Source organism: Megalobrama amblycephala, linkage group LG1, assembly GCF_018812025.1.
Source record: "Megalobrama amblycephala isolate DHTTF-2021 linkage group LG1, ASM1881202v1, whole genome shotgun sequence".
NCBI classification, from domain to species: domain Eukaryota; kingdom Metazoa; phylum Chordata; class Actinopteri; order Cypriniformes; family Xenocyprididae; genus Megalobrama; species Megalobrama amblycephala.
The window spans coordinates 43,949,917-43,974,162 of NC_063044.1; the positions used below are offsets into that span (position 1 = coordinate 43,949,917).

General features: G+C 35.4%; 1 pseudogene and 8 gene segments (V, D, J or C); all 9 read right to left on the reverse strand.

Moving 5' to 3' along the window:
- Window positions 1-3,267: 3,267 nt before the first annotated feature.
- Window positions 3,268-3,851, reverse strand: LOC125250031. The segment is given in 2 exon segments: window positions 3,268-3,593; window positions 3,706-3,851. Coding segments are annotated over 2 exon segments (351 nt in total).
- Window positions 3,852-4,265: 414 nt separating this feature from the next.
- LOC125250037 lies at window positions 4,266-5,453 on the reverse strand. The segment is given in 2 exon segments: window positions 4,266-4,982; window positions 5,071-5,453. Coding segments are annotated over 2 exon segments (615 nt in total).
- A 347-nt stretch (window positions 5,454-5,800) lies between these two features.
- LOC125270805 lies at window positions 5,801-6,383 on the reverse strand. The segment is given in 2 exon segments: window positions 5,801-6,113; window positions 6,226-6,383. Coding segments are annotated over 2 exon segments (351 nt in total).
- A 3,065-nt stretch (window positions 6,384-9,448) lies between these two features.
- On the reverse strand, window positions 9,449-9,970 carry LOC125250045. The segment is given in 2 exon segments: window positions 9,449-9,791; window positions 9,902-9,970. Coding segments are annotated over 2 exon segments (366 nt in total).
- Window positions 9,971-13,066: 3,096 nt separating this feature from the next.
- LOC125270808 lies at window positions 13,067-13,654 on the reverse strand. The segment is given in 2 exon segments: window positions 13,067-13,396; window positions 13,509-13,654. Coding segments are annotated over 2 exon segments (351 nt in total).
- A 1,891-nt stretch (window positions 13,655-15,545) lies between these two features.
- On the reverse strand, window positions 15,546-16,155 carry LOC125270900. The segment is given in 2 exon segments: window positions 15,546-15,879; window positions 15,992-16,155. Coding segments are annotated over 2 exon segments (351 nt in total).
- Window positions 16,156-16,911: 756 nt separating this feature from the next.
- LOC125270886 lies at window positions 16,912-19,462 on the reverse strand (annotated as a pseudogene).
- On the reverse strand, window positions 18,888-19,920 carry LOC125270916. The segment is given in 2 exon segments: window positions 18,888-19,499; window positions 19,612-19,920. Coding segments are annotated over 2 exon segments (351 nt in total).
- A 1,037-nt stretch (window positions 19,921-20,957) lies between these two features.
- On the reverse strand, window positions 20,958-21,548 carry LOC125270932. The segment is given in 2 exon segments: window positions 20,958-21,293; window positions 21,381-21,548. Coding segments are annotated over 2 exon segments (351 nt in total).
- Between the last annotated feature and the right edge of the window lie 2,698 nt (window positions 21,549-24,246).

Sequence of the window (24,246 nt, forward strand, 5' to 3'; positions counted from 1 at the left end):
CAATTGTGACTTTGTCCTGAATTGGCCTATAATCACGTCTGTGATTACTAATTACAGCTGTGCTGATAACAACAGCCCTCCTGCTTGTGTAATATTGTTTAGTTAGTATTTATATGAACATGTTTGTTTTTTGATGACAGAGGGAAGCTTACAGTAGCCTATATGTCGCTGTGATTTTGATTCAGTAAAATGCAGTCATGAGCCTCTGCAGGTCAAATAATGGCCTAGACCAGAACATAGTGTATCACAGCATAAGCATAATTCACACAAAATAGGGGCAGGACTGTATTGGAAACAATGGAAATTTAAAAGTGCCCACTTTTTTCATTACCATTTTAAAATGTTAGAACGAGTTTTTCTAACTGATTATTTTAATGTGATGCAATGCAGCTGATAAGTTAATATTTATCATCTGTTTATGTGAATGAGGAAGTGGTTTTTGTATTGCTTTGACCCTGAACTCATTCACAGTGACTCTTTAGCACAATATTAATTTAGCACAATATTAAGAACAATAAGAACTCTTAAGAACTCTTTAGCACAATATTAAGAACAATATTAAATGTTAGAAACATGTTATAATGTTACATTGTTGCACTCTTAATGATTATCTTATGCAGTGACTCACATGGTAAAACTGCCAGAATTACAAATACAAGAATCTTCTTAAACATGGTGTATTTAAGTTTAAACCAGAAAGAAAGACTTTGTTCCTAGAGTTCAGATGTCTGTTCAGATCACAAAGTTTGACACGTTTAAAGAAGGAAGGTGATTTGCATATATTAAAATCAAAGAACTGATGGTAAGAAAGATTGACGTATGTTTGGTCCAGATTTAGATTTCAATGGTTAATGTTTGAGATCTTCATAAACAGACCTTTTTTTTTCTTTTTCTTTTTTCTATTATTAGAGATAAAAGTCATTTTTGTGTATTGTATTATTTTTCATTTTTAATTCTTTAATGGATTTTAATGTAATTGATTTTAATTATAATATGCAATTCAGATATGACTACAAACCCCATTTCCAGAAAAGTTGGGATATTTTGTAAAATACAGTAAAATCAAGATTCTGTGATTTATTAGTTTTCTTGAAAATTTATTTAACTGACGAAAGTACAAAGAAAAGTTGGTCTTAAGTGTATTTTGTAAATATAAATCTTAAGTGTATTTTGTAAATATGAACAAATTTCGATTTTGATGGCTGCAACACACTCCAAAAAAGTTGGGACAGAGGCAAAATAATAGAGAAAAGGTTATAGAATATCAGAGTTAAACAATTTTGAAACAGTCCACAATAAGCAGGTGAATTGGTAATAGGTGAGGGGATCGTGATTGGGTATAAAAGGAGCATCTCAGTCTTTGCAAGCAAAGATGGGTCATGGCTCACCACTTTGTGCCAAATTTCATGACAGAATTGTCAGACAAATCAAAAATCACATTTCTTAATGCAAGATTGCAAATTATTTAGGTCTTTCGCCATCTGCATGCATAATATTGTGAAAAGATTCAGGGAATCCAGAGAAATCTCAGTCCGCGTTGGGCCAGGCAAGAGACCTCTGTTAAATGTGTGTGATCTTCAAGCTCTCAGATGGCACTGCATGAGAAACCGTCATGCTGCTGTGTTAGAAATAGCCACATGGGCTCGGGAGTACTTTGGAAAACCATCGTCACTTAACACAGTCTGCCGCTGCATCAGGAAATGCAACTTGAATCTCTGTTACGCAAGGAGAAATCTATACATCAGTTCTATACAGAGATGGCACCGAGTTCTCTGGGCCTGAGCTCATCTCAGATGGTCCAAAAAAAAGTGGAAATGTGTGCTGTGGTCAGATAAGTCCAAGTTTCAACTTGTTTTTGGAAAAAACGGACATTGAGTTCTCCCAAAGACGAAAGGGACCATCCAGACTTTCATCAGCGACTTGTGCAAAATCAAACATCTGTCTTGGTATGAGGTGCATCAGTGCAAGCAGTATGGGTGACTATATGTGTGAAGGAATCATTGACATGGAGGCGTATACTGGGATTGTACAGAGACATAAACTGCCATAAAGATGGCATCTTTCCTGGGAAGCAAGACAATGTCAGGCCTCATTCTGCACATGCTAAAACAGAGAGGTTTCTAGACGCTCTACACCATAGAGGGGATGTGCTTGACTGTCTGTCTGCAGTCCAGATCTGACTCCTGTTGAAAATAGATGGCCCATCATGAAAAGGAGAATCAGACAAGGATGACCACAGACTGTTGAGCAGCTGTCTTGTATCGGGCGGGATTGGGCAAAAACTTCACTTGCAAAACTTCAACAATTAGTATCCTCAGTTCCCATACAATTAAAAAGTGTAAATAAAGGAAAAGGTGATGTGACACAATGGTAAACATGCCTCTGTCCCAACTTTTTTGGAGTGTGTTGCAGCCTTCAAAATCAAAATTTGTTTATATTTACAAAATACACTTAAGTTGGTCAGTGAAAACACTGAACATCTTTTCTTTGTACTTTTGTTGGTTAAATAAAGGTTAAAGAGAATTAACAAACCACAGATTCTTGATTTTATTGCATTTAGTCTACATTTTTTAAATAACACAATATTGAAAGTTTAAAACCACTAAAAAACAATGTAGAAAAATAAATTATAAGACAATATCAATTCAACTGATGCATTACAGCCATCTATTGGTGTTTGGCCAATACTGTTGTAAGACTCACAGATTAAAGCGCTTCAGTTCATTGACAGACACAGATCTGTGCTGTTGAAACAGTGGCTAAAAACTCAAACACAGGGTCAAAACAAAGACATAAAAATCTTTTAAACTTTCCTTCGAGTCTGGCTTTGGCAATCTTAAAGAAAGCAAAGCCAATGTCGTGAGACAGATAGAAGAGATTACTGATTTTATTGACTTCTTCACGAGTTCGTGTGACCATATAATCTTAGCGTAAGTGGTAAACAGATTTGGCTTGCTGTCTGCTATAGAGGGGCTCGGAAAGAATATCCTACTCGAGCTCCGATTGCTCCCCTATAACAGGCAAAAATAAGTACAAAAGGAGGAGAAGGGGAGGAGGAGGGATGCCAAAAGAAACTAACAGGAAGAGGTAAGATGCTGGTTTTATAATTGGAAGATTAGATGGGCGTACTCCTCCCGAAATTACGTTTATTATCTTCACCTATTCAAACATATAATACTTCATCTGTAAATCTGTTGTTATAAAACTTTTGAGGAAAAAACATGACGAATACTCTAATTTGTACAATTATATGATGTTTTTGTACAGGGAGGCTGTTGGCGTCTGTCACTGTGATTCTCTGGCACAATAATACACAGCTGTGTCTTGAGCTTGCATATTATTTCCCTGCAGTGTTATTGTGTTACTGGAGGTGTCTCTGGTGATGCTGAACTTGCTTTTCAGTGAATCCTTGTAGTCTAAGCTTCCACCACTCCAGATCACTCCAATCCATTCCAGAGCTTTTCCTGCAGGCTGACGAATCCAGGCTGTACTATCACTAGTTACTGAATATGAGACTTTACAGTTGATAGTTAGAGTGGCATCAGGACGGACAGTCAGAGACTCAGGCTGAGTGAGTTCATCTGAATGAATACCTGTATCAAATCAAATAATAGCTGTTAGTAAAATAGCATGAAGTTTAAAGATGGTTAACAAGTTTTTTAGCTACAAAATGATGTATCACACAGAAAAGTAGACTAAACTTACAGGATACTACTGCCAGAAGCAACACTAAAGATGAAGAGATCATGGTGTGTTTCACAGCACAGTTTGTTCTTCTCTCCCTCTAGTGATCAGATGAATGTATAAACTGACTCATGTCTGCTGTTTAAATATGCAACAGAAGATTTACATAAACACTCAGAGCTAATAATCAACTCCGCATGCTAAAAAATATTTATGCTACAGTTCATATAATTTATTCTCTCATAGAGAATTTTATGACATCAAGTTTATGTTTTGTCAACATTTTTTCTCTACTGCACATTTTATATATCTCCATCTAGTTTAATTATTTTAATTCAGGGGTTGATAAAACTAATATTGGTATATTGGAAAGCAACAAAAGCAGTAGGTCAGTAATCTGGTTCTGTTGGACCTGCATCTGAAAGTCTAAAGGCCTCGATTTTGCCTGTAATAATGAAGCAAAACTTGTGAACTCAGAAAATAAAAATCACTTGAAACAATTGAACACTTGCATTTTTATATTCCTATATTAGAGTATTTGTATTATTATTCAAGATGTTTTAGAACTGCTTGTTGTTTATTACTGTTTTCACAGTAAGATGCTGATATTCATTATTATATTTTGCCCTTGTAGAGTCACTTTCACTTGTAGACTCCTGGAAGAGTCTCTGGTTAATTGAAACATATTTTTAGTTTGTCACTGTAAAATGTGTAGCCATTACCACAAATCTACGTATCAAAAATATGTGTTGTGTTAAAGCAGTCAGATATGCATTTGTGCTGTGTAAGGTTAGAGCTTTTATAGTGTATTGTAAATTTAACAGTAATATAATAGGCTTTAATAATGATGTGACAAATGGTATATCTTGTCATTAGGCTGTATTTTATGGATTTTTTATTCTCTGCTGCCACCTGTTGAACTCTAGTGACAAGAGATGAAACACTCAAGTGGTTTTTGTTCAGCCGTGCAAGAACTTTGTGTCTCTGTGTTTGTTTTGCGCAGTAATATGTGGCTGAGTCTTCTGTTGTCAGGCCCGACAGTTTCAGATATACCATATTCTTTGAATTATCTCTGGTGATTTCAGTTCGTCTGTTGAAGGGTTCAGCGTAATCATGGCCGCTGCCATCACTATTAACACGTCCAATCCACACGAGAGGTTTTCCAGCTTGTTGTCTGATCCAGTGCATGCTACAGCAGTCAAAGCTGAACCCGGATCCTCTACAGGACAGAGTCAGAGTTTCTCCAGGCTTTTTCTGAACCGTGCTTTCAATGGACTCCATACTTTGACATTTTAAACCTAAAAGGAAGATTGAAACGACTGATTTCATTTGAAACATATATGTATTAGAACTGACAATAGAAATGTGTTTCATGAGGAAACTCACGGTGTACGCTGAATGAGAGCAGCAGTAAGCAGAGTGAACTCTTCATCTTGAAAGTGGTGATGTGACGCTCCAGATCCAATCAGAAGCACATAAATACTGAACAAACATACAGGAGTGTTTGATTTGCATTGGAGGGTCACAAGATACAATCATGACTGAAGGACTAAACTATTTAAGAACAGTATGACGTGAATGTGAATATGTACCTTTCTGTTCACTGTTAATGTCACAATACACAATAAGAAAAGTTTTTCTGCATTTTATTTTTTGTTTGTTGATCACACGTGCTCATGCTGTTTGCAGTCAACTAGATAACATGATATTTATTCTTGCTGCTTGATAACTGAATCAACAGAAAAGAGAATCGAAAAAATAAAAAATCTCGTGTGGGAACAGGTGCATGTTAATTTTATCTTTCTAAATAATTATTAGTGTGTCTCAATCAGTGGCTGAAATCTCCAATCGCTCCTCTGAGACAACAGTAACACTGGATCAAAACAAGCTCAAAACTGAACTTTACTGACCAACAGACTTTATAACCTGATGAAAGCAAAGAGATGCAAGAGCTGATGGATTTCATTGATGGATGGAGAGAATTTTAATGTCATCAGATGAATATCAGCTGTGAATGTTGAACATTTTATGAAAATTGGTTTTGAACTTTTGAGGACAAAATGATAAATACCCTAATGTGAATATGATTATGTTTTTGTACAGGGAGGCTGTTTGTGTCTGTCACTGTGATTCTCTGGCACAATAATACACAGCTGTGTCTTGAGCTTGCATATTATTTCCCTGCAGTGTTATTGTGTTACTGGAGGTGTCTCTGGTGATGCTGAACTTGCTTTTCAGTGAATCCTTGTAGTATAAGTCTCCATCACTCCAGATCAATCCAATCCACTCCAGAGCTTTTCCTGCAGGCTGACGAATCCAGGCTGTATGATAACTAGTAACTGAATATGAGACTTTACAGTTGATAGTTAGAGTGGCATCAGGACGGACAGTCAGAGACTCAGGCTGAGTGAGTTCATATGAATGAATACCTGTATCAAATCAAATAATAGCTGTTAGTAAAATAGCATAAAGTTTAAAGATGGTTAATAAGCTTTTTAGCAACAAAATGATGCATCACACAGAAAAGTAGACTAAACTTACAGGATACTACTGCCAGAAGCAACACTAAAGATGAAGAGATCATGGTGTGTTTCACAGCACAGTTTGTTCTTCTCTCCCTCTAGTGATCAGATGAATGTATAAACTGACTCATGTCTGCTGTTTAAATATGCAACAGAAGATTTACATAAACACTCAGAGCTAATAATCAACTCCACAAGCTCAAACAACAAGAATATTGGGATTACATGAAGAGGCATCATCACACTGTCCTGAACTTTTAGTTATTATTGATATGAAGTTCATTAGCAGAAAATATAAACAGTTTATTGTGACTGTAAGTGATTCAAACTCAAATGTAAAATGTATTCTTCGATTGAATTTGCCCTGATCAGAGCATTTATGCCAATTAAAGTTATACAATGAATATGTCTTGTTCTTTTTTATTGCATATATTAATTATATTTGTGTTATTATTTTATTGATGTTACATCTGACAGAAACAACATCAGTAATAATGTATGTTTCTGTTGGGTCATCATCAGAAACACTTGCTTTTCTCACCTGTTCAGTGAATTGAAATAAATATTAAGTTTTAAAATTAGCATGCAGATTGTCTGATCTGGTTTCAGCAATGGACCTGTAACAGTGCCTGACTTGTTATTGAATAAGCTTAGCTAACAATGTTGAATATTAATAATAAGCATAAGCGCACTAGCTGTCCTGACAGCTGCTAAAAAGACGATTGCGTTGAGATGAAAACCTCTTCATTCACTTTCTGTTAAACGATTCTTACATTTTTTTTTTTTTTTCCTTTTGACTGTTTTCTTGTGATTTTGAAATGCTTTGTAATGTTGATTTGTTTTGTTTTCTTTTCTTTTCTTTTCTTTTCCTTCTTCTTTTAAAAATGAAGCAAGAAACATTAATCCTATACAATACCTCTGATCTGCTGGACTTGCCTTTGGAGAAGAGCTTTTGTTGATTTTGTACTCAGAAAATGTAAGTATTACTACTAAAGATAAGATTACCCCAGAATGAACTGCATTGCTAGCACACACCAACACTTACACACAATAATAATGATAAATGCTGACCAATACTTAATTATATTACTTTTTTAAATCAAAATTATGTTTTTGCAGTCAAGCAATGAATTAATGCATGATTAATAAAATAATTATATTTTATTTACTGACAACAATAGGAAACATAAATGAGTAAAAGAATGAATATAAGTAACCATCACAATACATAAGTAAATATATACAATTCAACAACACATGAAACTAAGCTTTTTTTTTTTAAACTTATTGTTATCTCAACATAGCTGTGCCAATTCTGCAGCTTTATTTTGATGAAGCAGCTGACCACCGCGAACACCTTCGCCTGTCTTTGCCATCCAAGAAGATGTGCGGGACAATCTGGCTGGCGCTGTGTCTTCTCCAATCATCTGTGTGCTCTCCATGAGCATTACTACCTATAAAACATTTAAACAGATTAAAACGTTTTACAATTCATGTCAGCATTCTGTTTCTTGCCTTATTTCATTTAATATTTGTACAATTAAATGCTAATTTCTGTTGTAGCATTATTACTTTAGTGGTGTGGTGGTCTAAACCACTGAACTGGTAAGCAGAAGGTTGCTGGTTCGATCTCCGTATCCGTCACCGTCCTTGAGCAAGACTCCAGGTTACTCCACATTGATCATCCCTGTAATAAGAGCACTGTAAGTCACTTTGGATAAAAGCATAAATGTAAATGTGATTTTTGTAAATCCTTTTTTGTTAGTGTCTTGGGCACAAACACTCAATAAAGCTACTTATTTCTTAAAGTTTACGTTTTCAAGGTACTACTTTAATATAAATGCATACATACATTTCATACAGTTTCTATTTGGGGGCATAAAGGCTTAGTTCACCCAAACATATAAATTCAGTCATTATTTACTCGCCTTCACGCTGTTCAATCCCTGCTCATTTCTTTTTCCCTTTTTTTTCCCACAAATGCCGCCGTCACCTTGCCTTGCAGGTCCTGAGCTCTGCAGAAAACATAGAGACATCAAGAATAAGAAAAGTGCTGTAATAATTTACAATAATTAAAATAAACTACAACTTAAGTTTTAAATTGATTGATTTTTATTAATTTCTGTAGTATCCTCACTCAAAGCCGTTGATGGCAGCATTCCTTCATCAGCCTCTCTCCACCGGATAAACACACATGTGATCATTTGTCCCTGTAACATCCAGACAAGACTCAAGCTTCCTCTGAGATTTATGTGCTCAATTTACATGTTGAGGTAGTTGATGATGTGTTAACTCACTTTTTATCCAACACAAATGTTCCTTAATTTATCAACAGTACTAACGGACAAATAAAATAGATAACTTATGTCTAGCTACTTGTACATTTGTTTTTTGGTTTTTTACATTACTTGCATTCATGTAATGTAAGCAGTGTTGACAACAGTGAATTCTACATAATAGTACACACACATCACTCAGATGTCTATTTCATGTTGTGATGTGCTCATCATCTGCAATATTTATTGAATATTTTCCTGTCAGGTGTTAAATAAACATTTAGAAACCGACTTTATGATGTATATGGTTTAGATTTCATGTAAATCCACTTTGGAGACGAACGTGTGCTTTCTGATGCTCCCCTGTTAGCTGTACATAATAAAACGTGTTTGTAAGTTTTAAAAATAGCCATATGTTTTAAATTAACCAAGGAAAAAAATAAAAATGCCATTTCATTAATCCTACAATATCTCTGATCACAAAGGCAGACAGTGCCCTCTACTGTAATATCAGCAGTATTCTCATTAAAAATAATTTCTAGATAAACTCTAAAAATAAACTTTACTGAGACTGCAAGAAAGAAAGAAAGAAAGAAAGAAAGAAAGAAAGAGCCAGTTAGCCAGGTCATTAGAAGTTGCGACAGGAAGAACATTGTTAGAAATAAATATATAAATAAATAACAATTGTGGCTTCTAATGAACTAGTTGCATTTAAGTCAAAAATGTTATTTAATCTAATTGAACCCACTTGACTGTCTTAGGTTACAGCAGGGTTACACCAACAGAGAAAGGTCTGCAGCTCATTTCTCAAACATTTGTTTGGCTGGAAAACACTGATGTTTCATACTTGTACAATATAAAAAATAAATAATGTCATTCAGAAAAAAAGAAAAAAAAAACATTTGAAAAGTTATTTTTGTATTCCTATATGGGGACTTTCTCTTATTACTTTCATTCAAGATGTTTTTGAACAAAGCTGCTTGTGGTTTGTGTCACTGTGACTCTCTGGCGCAGTAATACACAGCTGTGTCCTCAGTCTGCATATTCTGTCCTTGTAGAGTCACTGTGCTGCTGGAAGTGTCTCTGCTAACTTGATATCTACTTTTTAATTTATCACTGTAATATGTGCTACCATCACCACATATCTCTCCGACCCATTCCAGAGCTTTTCCTGCAGCCTGTCGTATGAAGCCAGTGCAGTAGCTGCTGTCAGTCAATGAATATCCAGAGATCTTACAGGACAGAGTCAAAACCTGACCAGGCCTTAAGACCACAGAATCAGTCTGGGTCAGTTCAACACAGTGGACACCTGGAGAAACAAATATGACCTGACATGTTAGATATATGGAAATATTTTGTATAAAAATATTTATAAAAAACATTATTATAAATTATTTCTATAAAAGTATGAAGACTTACGAGAGACACCTGCTAGCAGCAGAAACAGCAAGAGAGATGAGGAGACCATGGTGTGAGAAATGAGAGAGCAATCTGTTTCTTTTCATCTAAATACTAAAATAAAGAGGAAGAGGAATATTTGCATAGAGTTCAGAGCAAAACTTAGCATGCAGCAATCAGGTTGCAGAATGAAAATCTGTCACAAATGTTTCATACCAAAAAGAGAGATTTGATGAAAACTATTGGCACACATTAAGGGAACATAAGCACAAAGGAAGATGCATGCAATAAAAGAAAGCGGATGCTTATTAATGACACCTGCTGCTTATTAAATATACACATAGTCTAATTTTTGCTCTTCACATCACCAAACAACATTATGCTACTAGTGTATTAAGAGAGACAGCAGCCAATGAGGATTCTCTCTGATGTTTAGTGAAACGCTGCTGCTGTATCTGAAATCGCATACGGTAACACTTTATTTCGTTGGTTCACTTTAGACATTATACTGACTATAAGTAACTTTGACAGCTTATTCTACTAACCCTAACACCTAACCCTAAACTATCAGTTTACTAACAGTCTACTAATATTTTGATGAGAGTTAGTTGATATGTGGTTGCAAAGTTACTTAGATAGACCTCCTTCATACGAATTCATATGATTTGTATAAACCCCAGTGACGGGTAAGATTAGGGGCGGGGTTAGGGGTAGATAATTCGTATGAATTCGTATGAATTTGGCAAATCGTAAAATACGTACAAATTTGCAAAAAAGATACAAATTCGTATGAGTGAGGGCGTACAAATTCGTTTGAAATAGCCACCTTGTAAAATATGTACGAATTGCCATGAGATCAGGTCTCAATACCCACACTTGTGGACCTGCACCTAATGACAACCACAATAGCCCTAAATGTCAGCAGAGACCATGCAACTAGATGAGCCCTAGAGACAGATCCCCTGTGAAGACTTTGTCGATACGACAGCCATCGGCACAGATCCTCAACAAAGACCACCAGAATCAGTCAAGTCTTCTGTACAGACCTCTATGGCCAGCTTCGACTCCTGCCCTCCATAGTGTATGTCAGTGTGATGTATCCCAAACTAAATTTTCTGAGTGATACCAGTCCACAGTCTGACTTGTGATGCAGCCTGGAATCATGATCACACCATGTTGGTTTGTTTGGCCAGAAGAGGACTGGTCCCCCAACTGAGCCTGCTTTCTTTTTTCTCTTTCTGTTTTTTTTCTGTCACCGATGGAGTTTGGGTTCCTTGCCACTGTCTCCTCTGGGTTGCTTAGTTGGGGACACGTAATATTCAGCAATATTTTTGACTGTTCTGACACTATTGGATGAGAACTGAGCTGAGCTGGATGATGAGCTGAGCTGGCTGTTTTCTCCAGAGCTGATATATAGCTGAACTGAACTCATTTCATATTTCATGATCTTTACACAGTTATTGAACAGAACTGAATCAACACTGAACTGTCTTCAGCTGAACAATGACACTATTTTCTTTTTAGAGCTGCTTTACAGCAGAATTTAACTTTAACCACTTTTCCAGGGTCGGTCCGAATGTTTCTCATTGCACAAACGTTCCATTCCGTGCCAATCCAGGCCAGCTGGTGCAGTTACAGTTTCATTTTCCACCGCGGGGCTGATAACGGCCGCTCTTTGAAGTGTAATATAAAAGCATCAGTCGTTGCCTTGGTAACGCAACAGTTTACTGATGATATGAGATGTAAATAACTATCGCGTTATGGAGGATAATCAAAAGTTTCTTTTAAAGGGATAGTTCACCCAAAAATGAAAATTTGATGTTTATCTGCTTACCCCCAGTGCATCCAAGATGTAGGTGACTTTTTTTCTTCAGTAGAACACAAATGATGATTTTTAACTCCAACCGTTGCCGTCTGTCAGTCAAATAATGCTAGTGGATGGGAACTTCTACTATAAGAGTAAATAAAACTTGCATAGACAAGTCCAAATTAAACCCTGTGGCTCGTGACGACACATTGGTGTCTTAAGACACAAAACGATCCCTTTGTGCGAGAAACCGAACAGGATTTATATCATTTTTTAACTCTAATACACCATTATGTCCAACCGCGTGCAGCACTCGTTAGTAAGGTCTGATCGCGCTCTGACAGCGGCAGTGATGTCTCGCTCTCATTGAAGTATATGCGCGAGACATCACTGTCGCTGTCAGAGCGCGATCAGACCAAACGAATCGAGTGATGAATGCAGTTGGACATAGTGGTGTATTAGAGGTAAAAAATGATATAAATACTGTTCGTTTTCTCACACAAACCGATCGTTTGTCATCACGAGCCGCAGGGTTTAATTTGGACTTGTCTATGCAAGTTTTATTTACTCTTATAGTAGAAGTTCCCATCCACTAGCATTATTTGACTGACAGACGGCAACGGTTGGAGTTAAAAATCATCATTTGTGTTCTACTGAAGAAAAAAAGTCACCTACATCTTGGATGCACTGGGGGTAAGCAGATAAACATCAAATTTTCATTTTTGGGTGAACTATCCCTTTAACTTTATTATTAATTTGTGTTTACATCATGCAAGTAGAGCGCTAGCCAGCTACAGAGAGAAGCCAGACAACAGCGAGTGACCAATCCTGAGTGGCGACGTCACATCATGGATTCTACCAGCACAACCGTGCCGAGAATTGCAGAAAGTTAGATTAATTAGATATTACACATAATTTGGTAGTCAAATGTAAAGTGTTGCACATGTAATTGGTGCAAGGATGAGTATATGTATTTTATAAAAATACACTTAATTAAAATCATCACCATTACTAAATTGTGCTGTCTGTTGCATAGGGACCGACACTTAGAAGTTTACTTAAATGTACAATGTATTATGTGTTAAATGTACAAAAAGTGCAAGTATAGCTCTGTAAAAACTTTACTTACAATTTTTCAGCACTATGTTGTAATTGTGTCTTACTGAATCAAAAGGTCTACACAACCAACACTTTCACCAAATATAGGAAACAAGTCATGTAAGTAGACAAGTGGTCAAGTGGAAAGACAGCATTTGTGGGTATTGGAAGAAGAATATGCAATTTCCGATGCAGCCAGTGGGTAAGAAAAATACATCGAGGGGGTGATCCAATTTTTATAGAAAAATAATTTGTAATGATGATGATAAAGATGTTTTTGTACAGGGAGGCTGTTTGCGTCTGTTACTGTGATTCTCTGGCACAATAATACACAGCTGTGTCTTGAGCTTGCATATTATTTCCCTGCAGTGTTATTGTGTTACTGGAGGTGTCTCTGGTGATGCTGAACTTGCTTTTCAGTGAATCCTTGTAGTATAAGCTTCCACCAGAGCTGATCAATCCAATCCATTCCAGAGCTTTTCCTGCAGGCTGACGAATCCAGGCTGTATGTTCACTAGTAACTGAATATGAGACTTTACAGTTGATAGTTAGAGTGGCATCAGGACGGACAGTCAGAGACTCAGGCTGAGTGAGTTCATATGAATGAATACCTGTATCAAATCAAATAATAGCTGTTAGTAAAATAGCATGAAGTTTAAAGATGGTTAACAAGCTTTTTAGCAACAAAATGATGCATCACACAGAAAAGTAGACTAAACTTACAGGATACTACTGCCAGAAGCAACACTAAAGATGAAGAGATCATGGTGTGTTTCACAGCACAGTTTGTTCTTCTCTCCCTCTAGTGATCAGATGAATGTATAAACTGACTCATGTCTGCTGTTTAAATATGCAACAGAAGATTTACATAAACACTCAGAGCTAATAATCAACTTTACATGCTAAAAAAATATTTATGTTACAGTTCATATAATTTATTCTCTCATAGAGAATTTTATGACATCAAGCTTATGTTTTGTCAACATTTTTTCTCTACTGCACATTTTATATATCTCCATCTAGTTTCATTCTTTTTCAGGAGTTGATAAAACTAATATTGGTATATTGGAAAGCAACAAAAGCAGTAGGTCAGTAATCTGGTTCTGTTGGACCTGCATCTGAAAGACTAAAGGCCTCGATTTTGCCTGTAATAATGAAGCAAAACTTGTGAACTCAGAAAATAAAAAACACTTGAAACAACTCTTGCATTTTTATATTCAGAGGATTTTTCTTTTTATTCAAGATGTTTTAGAACTGCTTGTTGTTTATTACTGTTTTCACAGTAAGATGCTGATATTCATTATTATATTTTGCCCTTGTAGAGTCACTTTCACTTGTAGACTCCTGGAAGAGTCTCTGGTTAATTGAAACATATTTTTAGTTTGTCACTGTAAAATGTGTAGCCATTACCACAAATCTACATATCAAAAATATGTGTTGTGTTAAAGCAGTCAGATGCCTTTGTGCATGTGTTATAAATTTAACAGTAATATAATAGGCTTTAATAATGATGTGACAGATGGTATATCTTGTCATTAGGCTGTATTTTGTGGATTTTTTATTCTCTGCTGCCACCTGTTGAACTCTAGTGACAAGAGATGAAAACACTCAAGTGGTTTTTGTTCAGCCGTGCAAGAACTTTGTGTCTCTGTGTTTGTTTTGCGCAGTAATATGTGGCTGAGTCTTCTGTTGTCAGGCCCGACAGTTTCAGATATACCATATTCTTTGAATTATCTCTGGTGATTTCAGTTCGTCTGTTGAAGGCTTCAGCATAGTCATGGCTGTTACCATCACTATTAACACGTCCAATCCACACGAGAGGTTTTCCAGCTTGTTGTCTGATCCAGTGCATGCTACAGCAGTCAAAGCTAAACCCGGATCCTCTACAGGACAGAGTCAGAGTTTCTCCAGGCTTTTTCTGAACCGTGCTTTCAATGGACTCCATACTTTGACATTTTAAACCTAAAAGGAAGATTGAAATGACTGATTTCATTTGAAACATATATGTATTAGAACTGACAATAGAAATGTGTTTCATGAGGAAACTCACGGTGTACGCTGAATGAGAGCAGCAGTAAGCAGAGTGAACTCTTCATCTTGAAAGTGGTGATGTGACGCTCCAGATCCAATCAGAAGCACATAAATACTGAACAAACATACAGGAGTGATTGATTTGCATTGGAGGGTCACAAGATACAATCATGACTGAAGGACTAAACTATTTAAGAACAGTATGACGTGAATGTGAATATGTACCTTTCTGTTCACTGTTAATGTCACAATACACAATAAGAAAAGTTTTTCTGCATTTTATTTTTTGTTTGTTGATCACACGTGCTCATGCTGTTTGCAGTCAACTAGATAACATGATATTTATTCTTGCTGCTTGAAAACCTAATCAACAGAAAAGAGAATTAAAAAAATAAATAAATCTCATGTGGGAACAGGTGCATGTTAATTTTATATTTCTAAATAATTATTAGTGCTGCTCAATCAGTGGCTGAAATCTCCAATCGCTCCTCTGAGACAACAGTAACACTGGGTCAAAACAAGCTCAAAACTGAACTTTACTGACCAACAGACTTTATAACCTGATGAAAGCAAAGAGATGCAAGAGGTGATGGATTTTATTGATGGATGGAGAGAATTTTAATGTCATCAGATGAATATCAGCTGTGAATGATGAACATTTTATGAAAATTGGTTTTGAACTTTTGAGGACCAAACGATCAATACCCTAATGTGAATATGATGATGTTTTTGTACAGGGAGGCTGTTTGCGTCTGTCACTGTGTATATTTGGCACAATAATACACAGCTGTGTCTTGAGCTTGCATATTATTTCCCTGCAGTGTTATTGTGTTACTGGAGGTGTCTCTGGTGATGCTGAACTTGCTTTTCAGTGAATCCTTGTAGGCTAAATCTCCATCATACCTGATCCTGCCAATCCATTCCAGAGCTTTTCCTGCAGGCTGACGAATCCAGGCTGTACTAGAACTAGTAACTGAATATGAGACTTTACAGTTGATAGTTAGAGTGGCATCAGGACGGACAGTCAGAGACTCAGGCTGAGTGAGTTCATATGAATGAATACCTGTATCAAATCAAATAATAGCTGTTAGTAAAATAGCATGAACTTTAAAGACTGTTAACAAGCTTTTTAGCTAAAAAATGATGTATCACACAGAAAAGTAGACTAAACTTACAGGATACTACTGCCAGAAGCAACACTAAAGATGAAGAGATCATGGTGTGTTTCACAGCACAGTTTGTTCTTCTCTCCCTCTAGTGATCAGATGAATGTATAAACTGACTCATGTCTGCTGTTTAAATATGCAACAGAAGATTTACATAAACACTCAGAGCTAATAATCAACTCCACAAGCTCAAACAACAAGAATATTGGGATTACATGAAGAGGCATCATCACACTGTCCTGAACTTTTAGTTATTATTGATATGGTTGAAGTTCATTAGCAGAAAATGTAAACAGTTTATTGTGACTGTAAGTGATTCAAACTGTCGAAATCTAAAATGAAGGAAGTATTTTTTGACTGAATATTTCCAGTATCACACTGAATCAAGCAGTACTTAAATGTAATGAGAATGTAATTTGAAAGACTGAAGCTTTTTTAATTTTGTCTTGCTTATATTATTATTATTATTATTATTATTATTATTATGGTTGGTACATTTCTGTTGGACAAACATCAGAAACATTTGCTTTTATCTCTTGTTCACTGAATTGCAATACATTTTAAGTTTTAAAATTAGCTATATGTTTCATTGCTTAAAAATGAAGCCAGAAAATAAATAAATAAATAAATAAATATATAAATAAATAACAATTTACTTATTTATATACAACAACATTAATTGTTGCTTCTAAAGAACTAGTTGCATTTAAGTCAAAAATATTATTTAATCTAATTGAACCCACTTGTCTTAGTTTACAGCAGGGTTACACCAACAGAGAAAGGTCTGCAGCTCATTTCTCAAAATTTTGTTTGGCTGGAAAACACTGATGTTTCACACTTGTACAATATATATAAATAATCAGAAAAAAAAAAGTTATATTCCTATATGGAGACTTTCTCTTATTCTTTTCATTCAAGATGTTTTTTGAACAAAGCTGCTTGTGGTTTGTGTCACTGTGACTCTCTGGCGCAGTAATACACAGCTGTGTCCTCAGTCTGCATATTCTGTCCTTGTAGAGTCACTGTGCTGCTGGAAGTGTCTCTGCTAACTTGATATCTACTTTTTCAGTTTATCACTGTAATATGTGCTACCATCACCACATATCTCTCCGACCCATTCCAGAGCTTTTCCTGCAGCCTGTCGTATCCAGTCAGTGCAGTAGCTGCTGTCAGTCAATGAATATCCAGAGATCTTACAGGACAGAGTCAAAACCTGACCAGGCCTTAAGACCACAGAATCAGTCTGGGTCAGTTCAACACAGTGGACACCTGGAGAAACAAATATGACCTGACATGTTAGAGAAATTAAAACATTTTGTATAAACATATATACAGTAAGTCATTTTAATTTTAAGGGTTTCTATAGAAACTATGAAGACTTACGAGAGACAGCTGCTAGCAGCAGAAACAACCAGAGAGATGAGGAGACCATGGTGTGAGAAGTGAGAGAGCAAGCTGTTTCTTTTCATCTTAATACTCAAATAAGTAGGAAGAGAAAGATTATTTGCATACAGTTCTGCAGATGCAACCCAGAAAATATGTATCTACATATTTTTATTTATGATTTTGTTTTATTTAAATTTCTTTCAGAGGACAATGTTGCTAGTAATGGTGCTATTAGGAAATTATATTGTAATATTGTAAGTGATATGAACAGTAAACACATTTTTAATTCATCATTAAATATTTATTAACATTTAATTATTAATTAATTAATTAATTTTGTTGTTGTTTTCAGTATATTCACTCAAGATCATTCAGGGCATATATGTCAGACTCAGTGATAAGGGCATTTAAATAGTAAATATTCTTATATAGCTTATGTATTTTATCCTTCAGCAGAAGGTGTGTCTGTTTCTTTGGATCAAAGTTGTGCTGTACTCCAGCGTCATCTGCTGTTTGTTTTTGTTTTTTCTTGCCCATTTTCCTCTCTGACATGTTTTTGTACAGCCCAGTGCTTTTTTTCATCATTGTGTCTTTCTTGCACAGTAATAAACAGCTGAATCCTCTGCTGTCAGACCGGAGAGTTTCAGATACACCACGCTGTTTGAATTATCTCTGGTGATCTCTATTCGTCCGTCAATACGTTTTGCATACACTGTTTTACTGGCATCATTCGAGATAACCCCTATCCAGTTCAATGCTTTCCCTGCTGGCTGTCTGATCCAGTTCATGCCGTATTGTCCGAAATCAAATCCAGATCCTCTACAGGAAAGGTTCAAAATTTCTCCAGGCTTTTTGGTAACAGAACTTCATGGGATGGACTCCAGGCTCTGACCATTAACACCTAAAACAATTGAAAGTTATAATGACCGGTCCACAGTATCATATACAGTACACCCATTAATAAATTCTGGAGGCAGAATTAAATAATAATATATCATGAAATAGAGATACGTACTAGTTAAACACATCAGGAGAAAAAATAAGAATAGAATATGTCTGCCATTTCAAATGATGCAGGAAGACCAACTGCTACAGTGTCACTGAATACTGCTGGTAGAAATACTGTAAATTATGTCATTTACATTTGGGTGGAGCTTTAAAATCTGATACTATATTAAGATCTAATGGCACTGTTGATGAGTCTCTACCAACACAATCCCTTCTGCATTTCTATTATATTTGTGTTAAGAATGTTACAATGTAAATGAATAAACTTGAATGAAAATGTTCAAAAGCTCCAAAGAAAATGTTTTAAATGTCAGTAGTTTTTGTGTGTGTTTTATGTTTCTACTCAGAATAAGAAGTATAACAGAATAAACACTTCAGTTCATTGCCTGACACAGATCTGTGGATGAGCCCGTTAGTGCTGCTCAATCAGTGTCTGAAATCTCCAGTCGCTAATCTGAGACAACAGTAACACTGGGTCAAAACAAGCTCAAAACTGAACTTTACTGACCAACAGACTTTATAACCTGATGAAAGCAAAGAGATGCAAGAGCTGATGGATTTTATTGACTTTCTATTGACAAATAATGCTTTATTAGTTTTTGTTAATGGTGGTTATTTTAGTTAATTATGTGTTTTATTTATTAGGTAATTGTTGTGGTTGTTGTTGTACATAAATTTTAATGTCACCAGATGAATATCAGCTGTGAATGATGAAAATTTTTATGAAAATTGGTTTTGAACTTTTGAGGACAAAACGATCAATACCCTAATGTGAATATGATGATGTTTTTGTACAGGGAGGCTGTTTGCGTCTGTCACTGTGATTCTCTGGCACAATAATACACAGCTGTGTCTTGAGCTTGCATATTATTTCCCTGCAGTGTTATTGTGTTACTGGAGGTGTCTCTGGTGATGCTGAACTTGCTTTTCAGTGAATCCTTGTAGTATAAGTCTCCATCATACCTGATCCTGCCAATCCATTCCAGAGCTTTTCCTGCAGGCTGACGAATCCAGCCTGTATTATCACTAGTAACTGAATATGAGACTTTACAGTTGATAGTTAGAGTGGCATCAGGACGGACAGTCAGAGACTCAAGCTGAGTGAGTTCATATGAATGAATACCTGTATCAAATCAAATAATAGCTGTTAGTAAAATAGCATAAAGTTTAAAGATGGTTAACAAGCTTTTTAGCAACAAAATGATTTATCACACAGAAAAGTAGACTAAACTTACAGGATACTACTGCCAGAAGCAACACTAAAGATGAAGAGATCATGGTGTGTTTCACAGCACAGTTTGTTCTTCTCTCCCTCTAGTGATCAGATGAATGTATAAACTGACTCATGTCTGCTGTTTAAATATGCAACAGAAGATTTACATAAACACACAGAGCTAATAATCAACTCCACAAGCTCAAACAACAAGAATATTGGGATTACATGAAGAGGCATCATCACACTGTCCTGAACTTTTAGTTATTAATTTGATGATGTCAGTCATTATTGATATGGTTGAAGTCCATTAGCAGAAAATGTAAACAGTTTATTGTGACTGTGATTCAAACTATCAAAATGTAAAGTTAAATATTCTTCGATTGAATTTGTCCTGATCAGAGCATTTGTGCCAATTAAAGTTTATACATTAAATGTCTTGTTCTTTTTTTTCTTTAGAGATTTTATAATATTTATTGCATATATTAATTATATTTGTGTTATTATTTTATTGTTGTTACATCTGACAGCAACAACATCAGTAATAATGTATGTTTCTGTTGGGTCATCATCAGAAAGACTTGCTTTTCTCACCTATTCAGTGAATTGAAATAAATTTAAATAAATAAACTTTTAAATTTAGCATGCAGATTGTCTGATCTGGTTTCAGTAATGGACCTGTAACAGTGCCTGACTTGTTATAGAATAAGCTAAACTAATAATCTTGATTATTAATAATCAGCATAAGCCCACAGTTCTAGCTTTCTGTAAAACGTTGGATTCTTACATTTTTGGATGTGTTACTGTTATATGTCACTGTTATATGTCACAATACACAATAAAAAAAGTTTTTCTGCATTTTATTTTTTGTTTGTTGATCACACGTGCTCATGCTGTTTGCAGTCAACTAGATAACATGATATTTATTCTTGCTGCTTGAAAACTGAATCAACAGAAAAGAGAATCAAAAAAAATAATGAATCTTTTGTGGGAACTGGTGCATGTTAATGTCTGTTAAACAATTCTGTATTTGTATTTTCCCATTGCTGAAAAAATATAGAATTCACATGCTTTATTATTACCTATTTTGATCAGATAAATTAGCTGTAAGCAATTCAGACAATAAATTCTTCTACATTACATTGCAGCTTATCTATCTATCTATCTATCTATCTATCTATCTATCTAATCTTGTGTCTATCTAAAGTGTTTAAGTCAATGTGGTTGTGCAAAATATAAGGATGACCACCAAATCTCACACTTTTATGAACTAGTGTGTTTTTGATGGAATTGCTGTACTGTTTGCTGTACTGATTAAATGTTATATTTTAAATGTATTAAATGCCTTCATTTGTACAATGATGATGTTTTTGTACAGGGAGGCTGTTTGCGTCTGTCACTGTGATTCTCTGGCACAATAATACACAGCTGTGTCTTGAGCTTGCATATTATTTCCCTGCAGTGTTATTGTGTTACTGGAGGTGTCTCTGGTGATGCTGAACTTGCTTTTCAGTGAATCCTTGTAGTATAAGCCTCCAGCATAGCCAATCGTTCCAATCCATTCCAGAGCTTTTCCTGCAGGCTGACGAATCCAGCCTGTAGCATAACTAGTAACTGAATATGAGACTTTACAGTTGATAGTTAGAGTGGCATCAGGACGGACAGTCAGAGACTCAGGCTGAGTGAGTTCATATGAATGAATACCTGTTGAGAAATAAAATAATCATACAAAATGATTTAAAAGCTTCATCTAAATCTGCCAAAAAAAAAAAGTATGTTAAAAAAACCTACAGTTTACACTTGCCAGAAGCCAGATTAAAACTGCAGAGAACATGGTGACGTTTTTAGGACAGATTGAATGAAATAGAGCGGCTCGCCCCTCCTTCTAGATATCAGATGAACTGACTCATGTCCACTTGTTATATATGAAGCAAAAATTTACATAAACACATGTATCAGTGGTTGTTTTTTCTTTTGTTTAATGATGTCAAAATCATAATTTAATAATAAAAATCAATATAGGCTAGAATAATTTTAAATCATTGTGGTCTGGAAACACTGAATTTAATACACGGAATAAAAATGGAAAGTCTATGCTGTTTTTTTTTGGTTTTTTTTTCTCAGTTATAACAGGATAAAGGTAGACTATATCATAGTCTACCATATCAGACTATATATATATTTTTTTTTTTCAAAATTAGCAACATTTAAATAATGAGTCAATACATCATTAATCCTTCTTCCAAAAAGTGATTTTGTTTTACCCTGATTAAGCCTATTTTAAATGTTTATATTTTAGACCTGACAGAATGTTTTTTGCCAGAAATTGCATACATGTTTCTGTGTCTTGTCATCCGTAAAAAGATACAAGTTACTCTAGCCACTTTGAAGCATGTATGGCATAGGTTAGTTGTTACACTGAGAAAAAAAGGTTGACAAAAAAAAAAAAAAAAAAACGGAAACCGAAGAGGAGTCTGCTCGCCAGAAGAGAACACAACAGAGATCGTAATAAAATAATAATCAACATTGGCTTTGCTTTTCGGAGATGGTGAGAACTAAGGGATTTGAAATGTTTTAGAACAGATGGGATTTTTATTATTCAACAGATGAGGTCATTTTATTGAACAGATAAGTTGCCATACAGTATGTAGCTCTCTAACAGAGTCCATTGTAAAGCATTATCTATTGTAGTGATTCCCAAACTGGGGGGCCCAGCGTTATAAAAAGGGGTGCGTGGCAAGGCTAAGGGATCATCTACAGTCAGCAGACTGTTATCAAAAGAAATCTCTTCAGGGTTATACAAGACCCTCCTGTGAAATTATCCTGCTTATCATGCTTCTACCTGCCACATAAATACATAATTGAATACAAAATTATAAAAAAAAAAAATATGACATTTTTTTTTTACATCATTACATCATACATTGTTCGGCACTAATGGGCAAATTCTGTGAAAGGATTGCCAGTGCAAGGTAAACGTAATGCAGACCATCTACTTCAAATGTCACAACTACTAAAAACACCAGATGCAAACAGTGGGACACGACAAAAAATAGAACCCATTGTATTCAGTGATGCTGTCTATGGATGCGGTGCAGCACAACACGACACAACAAGAAGACGGTGTAGACAGTGTTTTAAAGACAAGACAAGCAGGGGCAGACTTAGTGATTTGGGGCCCTAAGCAATTCCAGGCATGGGACCCTAACAAACTAATTATGTACCCTTTTATTTTTGTAGCCCTTATTTTTCTGTCTCTCTCTCTCATAGCACTGAACCCTTTTTTTCAAGTGTATCATGCACTTATATGGTATATATCCCAACAAATCCTAAATAATGTTAAAACTTCAATGGTAATATCCTGAACAAACAAAATGTGATTGAAAATTAAAAGGGTATATATGATTTTTATAGGCTTTCTGTGTATTTGATTGTGGAGCACCTGATTCCCTGGGACCCTAAGCCCACTTATTGGTTAAGTCCACCACTGCTCTGCACTGTAAAAAAAATCCCCGTAAAATTTGCAGTAAAAAAACAGCAGAGAAAGAACTTTACCGTAAAAAAAAATGGTAAAAAAAATACGGTAAAAAATTAACAACAACATGACAACAACAGCAACATTTTAGGTTTTACTGTCTATTTTACAGTTCAAAACCGTATAATTTAAAGGTTTATATTGTAATAATTATGGTTTATTTTAGACACTGTAAAAAAATCATGTTAACATTTAAAAACATGGCAGCTGTGGTTGCCAGAAATTGTACTGTAAAAAATACGGTAGCAACATTTTAGGTTTTACAGATTTAACTTAAATTTACAGTAAAAAAAAAAAAAAAAAATCATTCACACAAATACTAAACACCATCATGGTAACAGACAACGAAATTTTAAAAATGCAATAAACATAAATTTAAAAACATTAGATGTAACATAAAACCCAATGTACATAACTGATTAGAAAAAAACTAAGAACCAAAATAATGTTCTTCCGCAAAAATGCATGCAGTTTTGTTTTTTAACAGCTAAATGGGCCAAAAGTAAAAAATATATATATATACAGCATGCTGCATGTATAATTTAGTGCATATTGAACAATTACATTCAATATTTTAGTGATATCCTCTTCCCTTAAGTTCTTTTTCAGCGAGCAATGGGCATTAAATGACTGTAAATGACAGTCATGATCACCAGCCTCTTGTTCACTGACATTCACACATGAACATTTCCCATAACTCTCTTCAAAATATTCTCATCATGCCTGTTTTTGACCTGTGGTTCAGTAGCTTGTTTGTCTTAATCTATTATGGCTGTTTTCTCTTTTGGTTTGGTGTCTTGGTAATGTTACCACTGCATTTCTGAGCACCTGTATTCTTGTTCCAGTGTTTCATGTTCTCTGCCTGTGTTCTTGAATTCTGCCTAGTCTGGAATAATGTGTGTATTTGACCATGTGCCTGTTTTGACTACTCTTATGGATTGTCCTAAATAAATGCTGCACGTCGATCTTCACTCAAGTCTCGGAGCAGTGCATTCGTAACTATGCTAATTTCACTGACCTCCCAGACTGTGCTCTCACTGACTTCTTTTGCTATGGACTTAACAACCCTCTACAGTCAACGTGTATCTTTGATGGTCCTCGAGGATCACTAAGTGATTTTCT